At 42.0% G+C, this 8,453-nt stretch overlaps 1 protein-coding gene across 1 annotated transcript; it reads left to right on the forward strand.

Moving 5' to 3' along the window:
* Positions 1-4,371: 4,371 nt before the first annotated feature.
* LOC308283067 (E3 ubiquitin-protein ligase TRIM35-like) lies at positions 4,372-7,791 on the forward strand (the record flags this gene model as incomplete). The annotated part of the gene is made up of 2 exons (XM_080723453.1): positions 4,372-5,491; positions 7,565-7,791. The coding sequence occupies 2 exons, from the start codon at positions 4,372-4,374 to the stop codon at positions 7,789-7,791; spliced, it is 1,347 nt and encodes a 448-aa protein (XP_080579579.1).
* Between the last annotated feature and the right edge of the window lie 662 nt (positions 7,792-8,453).

Consider the following 8,453-nt stretch of genomic DNA (forward strand, 5'->3'; position numbering starts at 1 on the left):
GTCATAATATATATTTAAAAAACAGTTATGTAACAACAGGACTGTGTTTGTACAATAGCAATGCATATTGTGTCCTTTGAAGCATCATGGCAGTGAAATAATGATTTACCTGGCTGGGAACCTGATGAATCTACCAGCTGGTTACTATGCCAGGGTAAATACATGTATCAGTCATGACCCAATTAATCTTTGCTTGTGCATCAAGTGCTTTAATGAAAAGGTCATTAATCCAGATGATTGAATGTGATGTTTGCTGTGTTGCAGTGACAGAGAGCTACTGTATACGTGCTCTGACCCCACAGTGTCATCTAACCTGGAACATTATACACGACTGACTACACAGTTGAACTGCTATTATTATGTTCCTAGTATGTGAATATATTATAAACTAGTCTACACACTGTGGGGTCTTCAACAGGGGGTCCGCAGGGATACAGCAGGGGGTCCCCGAAATTGTTGGGAAAACAATGTGTTTTGTCTTTAAATATATATTAAAAAAAACATGGTTCTGTCTCTTTTGAATATTGTACATGACATGAGTAATGTGCACTTGACAGATTGTTAGTGATAGATAAATAGTATTGACATTGGTTCTCAGTTAATAAGGTATGTTTGTAAATGGCAGTGGTACAGCCACATGTACTGTACATGCATGTTTAAAATAAAAGCATGAACATATTAATCTATTATTTTAATAGCATTGAATGCACAATAACATGGTATGTTTATACACATGAAACACAATTTCATACTATATGTTGTTGCCCCACCCCCACCCTATGAGGTAGGGGGTCCCTGCTCCATCTCCCCATCGGTTTGGGGGTCCCTGGCCTGGAAACGTTGAAGACTCGTTCTTTCTTTCTTTCTTTCTTTCTTTCTTTCTTTCTTTCTTTCTTTCTTTCTTTCTTAATCTCTCTCTCTCTCTCTCTCTCTCTCTCTCTCTCTCTCTCTCTCTCTCTCTCTCTCTCTCTCTCTCTCTCGTGTTTCTCCCTCCGCATCATCAGCGCCCACACCCTAGGTGGGGTCGGCGATAGGGCCTTTCTGCGTGGAGTTTGCATGTTCTCCCCGTGTCTCCTAGGGTTGATACCCTCACAAAAACATGCAGTAATCCTGGCCAGCCGGGGCGCTTGATGGAGGGGAAAGGAACTGGTTGGAATAACGTGTTCCTTCCACGCGCTACGTCCATCTCGGGGAAATCCCCCCTGTCAGGTGAAAAGAAACAACTTGGACTACTACTTGGACTACTCTCCCCAGGCACGGCAGAGGGAGAGCAGAGCCCAGGATTACATAGGCAATTGGCACTGGGTGAAAATGGGTTGCAAAATCGTGGGATAAAAATTATAGAGAAAAAAAACAAAAACAACAACACATATTTCACATAGTTTAAAACCACCTCAGGTGAAACCACGGCAGGTAGAATCTGCATAAGGAAGTGTCAATGTAACCTACATGAGAGGAAGTAATCCAGCATTGGAAGACTAAAAAGACTGCTTAGACTAGGCCAATATATCTTTTACCGGTATGTGCAATACAAGCCTGTGCTTGTATTGTTTTTATATACAGATTGCTTTGCAGAGCACAGTGTTACTTGAGGACAGGAGGAGATCTGCTTGTTAAAATATTTGTTTGGTTTGGCAATGGAACAGCTGTGAACATGATGATGAGCGATAAGATAATGAAGGGCATGGTAGGGTTTAAGGAATGCAGTCAGGGACGTGCTTTGCCATTGGGAAAAGCGGGACAACTCCCGAACGGCCGGTTCATTACCGGCCGGCCATTAGGAAAAAATAAATAATAATATGTCGGCCTTCGTTCCATTTTGGGGGCTGGGCGGCCAGCAAAGCAAAGCCCTGCTTCATCATACAAGGCTGTCGCACAAAAGTAGTGAAAACAGCAGATCTACAAGCACACAACGCCTCGCACCGCGAGGCGTTGTGTGCTTGTAGATCGGCTGTTTTCACTAGTTTAATACATTTTTTAAATGATAAATACAAAACAAACGGTTTTGGACATACAGGGTTTCCACCCGACAACGACGAAATATAAATCATGTAATTGGCCCACTGGCTTGTCACTTGTCATGATCTGAAATGGCAAATCTTTGAGTAGCAGTAACGCTATAGAGAGAGATCTCTCTCTATAGCGCGCAATGAGGGCCTCTCCAACTCTTTTTCCCGGGCTGAATCAGGGGCCCAGCACGTCCCTGAATGCAGTATCATAACAAGTTTTATGTGGCATCGAGAGAGAGAGAGAGAGAGAGAGAGAGAGAGAGGGGGGGGGGGGGGGGGTGGAAAGTTGTCTTATTTCATGTCATTGTGTTTCTATTGTTGACCTTTATCATCATATCTCTGGTCTCTCTTCCAGTAAGGACTCAATTTAGATCCTTTGGAGCAGGGGTTCCAAAACCTTTTTGGCGCGGGGAACCCGGATAAATATATATATTTTTTCAACCGAGGCACCCCTACATTATATTCCTAATTTTCACTCCCAGCACCTTATATTTATAGCATATTTTAGCGATTTTGTTGTTGCGAGAAAAACAAGATAATAGCCATTTTGGTTAGAACTGACTGAAAATAACTGTGTACTTCAAGTTTAAAATGATACTAAACATATTTTTAAATGTCCAAATGAATTTCAAATATTATCAAATTATCTCGCGGCACCCCTGGACTGCCTTCGCGGCAGCCCACTTTGAAAACCCCTGCTTTAGAGAACATATGCCCACTGGTCTTACAAGCTATATTTAAAATGTGTCAGATGCATGTCTCTCTTCTCTTTTTGGTGTGACTATGAATCTCTTGAACCCCTAACTGCTCCAGATAAGACTAAACAAATACACACCATTAGTTCTGCTGCCTATGCATATATGGAGATCCTGATATCATTAATACCAGTAAGAGGCCCTAAAGGGCGAGGTTGCGCAGGACGGAATTCGTACAGTACGGAATTCGCACAGGACGGAATTCATTTGCAAGTGTGATTTGAGTTGCGGTTGTTGGACAAAAAATGTGGACAAAATACGTTCCCAAATATGGATATGACTGACGTCTGACATCATACTGTAGATGTCTTCTGTTATAGACCACATGAGACTCACAATATGTCCATTCCAAGCTATGGGCTTAGTATTGATGACATCAGGGATCTCCATATATGGGAAGGTCAGCTAAAGACATTGAGGCATTTGCAAATTAATTCTGTCTTGACCATATATGGAGCATCCATTTATGGGCATTGCCATTTGCCAACAACAGACATTGAGGCGTTAAGCTTCCTTGGTCATTGAGTCAACAATGTGATGTCAAAACAGGTCAGCTACAGACATTGAGGCGTTACCTACCTACCGGTACCTACTACGGTCAAGGTTCTGCCGGGTTTGATAGTAAATGCTCCCTACGGTCGCAATTTAGCCCATATCTTGGAATCCACTTATATGAAACTTTTAAATTAACCTGCTGCTGTGAGCTCTTCAAACTTGTTGCTCTTCAAACTTCTTCTTAGCATGCTAACAATTGTAGTTAAGTGTAGTCCTGCGTCTGAAGCTCAGTCCAACTTATTTTAGGTAGAGCAATGTTAGTTGCAACTTTATTTTGTGTCTCCTCGCCCAGTTGAGCATGACTTGTGTCCGCATGTACACACATAGCTCTGGTCCATAGCGTAAGAGGGAGATTTAATGTGCGACACAAGGTGCAGGAGAAGGCTCTGTACTAGTAGTCTCACATCTCCACTCATGGGCTGAACCGTTTTCCTTCCTTTTGTTTGTTTTAAGAAACAAATATTTTCTTTTGAGGAAGGTTGGGGCATTTTACTCTCTGTCACTAATATTTTACGCTACAGCAGCAGCGCTAAGTTTCACACACACACACACACACACACACACACACACACACACACACACACACACACACACACACACACACACACACACACACACACACACACACACAGTGACCATGATCTAACCTATACTTTCCCATAAATGCCATGCAAGTGACGACTTGTTTTGACAACAAATTGTACCTGATGGCTTGAGGCACAAACTATATGAAGGAGTTTCTTTGTGTGGCAAAGCTCCACCCAGACGTTGCCAGATTCATTCAGTATAAGACCATAAGATTCACGTTCAGATCAAACACAACTTCCAGTGAGGAGGACAGACTGTCTTTCCACAGCTACAGGAGGGAATACTGACCCAGACCACTGGAACCTGCTGCTGACTCTGTCAACTGAATGGATTTTAACTTTAAGAACCACGATTCACAGTGAAAGTAAACTTCAGGGAACATTCTAGAATAGGGAGTGTTACCACCACTGATTGGCTCATTTCCTTTATTGAGCAGGGTGTTTGTTGCTTCATCCAGGGACAAAATGGCATCCAAGGCAACTCACCAGGAAGAGGATTATTGCTGTCCTGTGTGTTGTGACATCTTTAAAGATCCCGTTGTTCTGTCCTGCAGCCACAGCTTCTGTAAAGCCTGTCTTCAGGAATGGTGGAGAGAGAAGGTAATAAAAGAATGTCCAATTTGTAAGGAGAGACATTCAGTGGATCCACCCAGAAACCTGGCTCTGAAGAACCTGTGTGAGGCCTTCATACATGAGAGACATCAGAGAGCTTCAACAGGGTCTGAGGTTCTCTGCAGTCTGCATGCTGAGAAACTCAAACTGTTCTGTCTGGAATGTCAACTGACCGTGTGTTTTGTGTGTCGAGATTCTAAGAAACACATCAACCACAGATTCAGACCCATCGATGAGGCTGCACCGGAACACAAGGAGGAAGTCCAGAGATTACTGCAGCCTTTACAAGAGAAACTGGAGGTTTTTAAAAAAGTTAAATCAAACTGTGACCAAACAGCAGAACAGATTAAGGTCCGGGCCCGGCACACAGAGATGCAGATGAAGGAACAGTTTAAGAAGATGCATCAGTTTCTCCAAGAGGAAGAGGAGGCCAGGATCACTGCACTGAGGGAGGAACAGCAGCAGAAGACTCAGATGGTGAAGGAGAAGATTGCGGGTCTGAACAGAGACATATCAACCCTTTCAGACACAATCAGAGCCATAGAGGAGGATCTGAGAGCTGAACACATCTCATTCCTGCAGAACTACAAGACCACAGTGGAAAGAGTCCAGTTCACACTGCAGGACCCACAGCCGGTCTCAGGAGCACTGATAGACGAGACCAAACACCTGAAGAACCTGACCTTCAGAGTCTGGGACAAGATGAAGGACATTGTCTCCTACACTCCTGTCATTCTGGACCCCAACACTGCCCATCCAGAACTCATCCTGTCTGATGATCTGACCAGTGTGAGACGTGGAGATAGACAGCAGCTTCCTGACAACCCAGAGAGGTTTGACTTCTGGCCCCTTGTCCTGGGATCTGAGGGCTTTCACTCTGGGACTCACAGCTGGGATGTTGTGGTTGGAGGCAGTTCAAACTGGTGGCTGGGTGTGTCAGCAGAGTCTTTTCAGAGGAAGGGAAAGGCAAGGGGTCAACACTGGAGCATATGTGTCCCAGCACCCCTGACAGCTAGTCATTTCGGGGACTGTCATTATTCCCTACAGCCAAAATGATTTTTTTTTTTTTTTTGCTCTCTAAAAAGATAATGCCACAACAGCATCTCATAATATCTAAGCTACATTTCACTTAAACGCCAGAGCTTAACTCTGCATGTAAATAAGACTTTTTTTAATTAATGTGAGAGATCGGTACATAATTCTGTTAGTCCTCCCAGTTGAAATTAGCAAAAATGCTAACTAATGCTAAAAAAATACGCCTTTGTTAGCCGTTTGTAGCCAAATGCGGTAATATCGGGACTCCATTACTTAGCGATGCAACCCACAGTATTTATCCCATTAATTTAATGCCACGTGTGTTCCAAATGAACAATTATTAACCACGTAATGTATGATTTTGTGTATTATTATTTATTATTCTTCCGCCGTTCACTTCCGCTGTTTCTTCTTCTGCGCTGGTGAAAATGATCCGTTCCTGCCTGGAGGCGTCTGTGACGTATGCGTTTGTCTTCTGTGAAGCTCCGGTGCGGAAGCTTCCTTTGTCACTGAGTTAGCTTAGCATTGAATAGATCAGTGTCGTCCTAAACTATCTAATTCTAACGTTCAGGGTGTTTGTTTTTTTGGACAATAAATTGACAGCCAAGAAAACATGGATGGAATGCAATCGTTCACTCGCCGTCGGAAAGTTGACTTTAGAGTAGACTATTCTGGTTGACTGGCTATGAGTGGCTAACGGCTAACGCTAGCTAGCGTTAGCTAGCGCTAGCTGCAGAGCTAGCGCTAGCTGCAGCGCTAGCTGCAGGCTATAAACAAATAAAACGTGACCCAACTCTATTGTTGCTCTCTTCTACAAGCTCACAACGCGAGGCGGTTAAGCCTGTAGATTGTGTTTTATTATCAGGTCAAATAATCCTTCTGATTGAAGTTACACAAACACTGATTATGCTACATTTAGCACAGTTAGCCCTCTTGCGCACGTAATTAATTCACTTCAACCTCGTGTTGAGCAGTTAATCCTATTTGCTACGTACGTCTCCAAATCCTTCATATTTCAAAGATAACGTGCTTACTGAAGTCTCACAGATGTCACAGTATGGTACGCTCAAGCAGAATTACCCGTATCTTTCGTATTGTTTAATAAACTGCATTTTAATCCGATCGGATTAAAATGCTCCTCATTAAATAATACGATCATTACGGGACATTCTGCTGGAGCGTACCCTATGGTGACATCTGTGAGCCTTCACTAAGCAATTTATCTTTGTAATCTGACCGTTTGTGTAAACGTATGTAGCAAATTGGTTAAACTGCTTCACGGTTGGCGCAGCGTAGCGTCTTTACATTTAGCCCAATAATGCTTGAGATGCTGTTGTGGCATTATCTTTTTAGAGAGCAATAACTAAAGTTTAAAACATACATAAACCACTTTAGCCCTATGTTATACCAAGGCTATTTGAAAATAGACGATCTACAAGCTCACAACGCATTGCGGTGCGACGCGTTGTGAGCTTGTAGATCTGCTATTTTCAAACATTTTGTACTTTTACTTTTGGTACTTTAAGTACATTTGGATACCAATACTTTTGTACTTTTACTCAAGTACATTTTTTATTCTGGACTTTTACTTGTAACAGAGTGATTCTACATTGCAGAATTGATACTTTACTTTATTATAAAATGTTGGTACTTTTTCCACCACTGTGTAAACGTTTGTGTTCTCATGCCAATAAAGCTTCTTTGAATTGAAGATTGAATTGAAGATTGCTCCCCATGTGGCGGAGTCAGGTCATTGCAGGTTAGAAATTTATTTAAAACTTGAATATCTCAAAAGTCCTATTTCAGCATGGCATCATTCTATAAGCCATATCTTCAAAACTGTTGGGTCAATCTCCACAACCAATATATCATTTTGTAGCTATGATCCCCAGCTTTCAAATGAAATGAAAACATGAAAATGAAAAAAATTGCAATGACTGGCTCTCAGGGGTGCTGGGACACATATGGTTGTCTCAAGGTAAATACAAAGCAGTCTCACTCTCATCACCAGGGTCATCCACTGATCTCTCAGTGAAGCAGAACCCCAAGAAGATCAGAGTCCAGCTGGACTGGAACAAAGGAGAGCTGTCCTTCTCTGATCCTGATACTAACACACACATACACACCATCACACACACTTTCACCGAAACACTCTTTCCATTCATTCACACTGGTCTTACTCTCCCTCTGAAGATGTTACCATGGAAGATCAGTGTAACTCTGGAACCAGGTATATAGACATGATGATGATGATGATGACGACGACGACGACGACGACGACGACGACGATGATGATGTATTAATCATATTAGTTATAGTAATAGTGCCAACAATAATGGTAATTAATATTAGGGGATTCATAGAAAGGTAATTATCTCGGTAGTAAACATCGAGATACTGTACTATAACATTTATCAGAGTATTATTGCCAGACCCATGAAATGGGTAGGCCTACATAAGCAAATGTCGGTCTGTCCCTTTTCTATATAAAGGGTATATATGATGATGACATGATGATGACATGCCTACAAAAGGCATGATGTCATAAATGATGATGACAGACAGGGTCTGGCACAACCAGGTTGACCTGGTCTAGTTATGATACTTTTACCTTTGCACTTAACTGTACTGTACTTTTTACACTTTCTGTTTCCTAATATAGAATCAACACATTGGAACAATCTCTTTATGACAATATAAAGAATGACATGTTATAATATGATGGCTAGCAGAGGTCAGTGTGTTTAATATTACATTAGTTGAAACCAGAATGGCTGAGGTAGACTATGAACCCTGCAGTCACTTGAATCACTGTTAATAAAATGATAACACCATAATAAAAATATTAAAACAGAAAAGGGATTGTGGGTCTAAATATGTCATGTTGCTCTTTTGAAATG

Source organism: Nannobrachium achirus (assembly GCF_963921795.1).
Source record: "Nannobrachium achirus genome assembly, chromosome: 4".
In the NCBI taxonomy this organism is placed as follows: Eukaryota; Metazoa; Chordata; class Actinopteri; order Myctophiformes; family Myctophidae; genus Nannobrachium; species Nannobrachium achirus.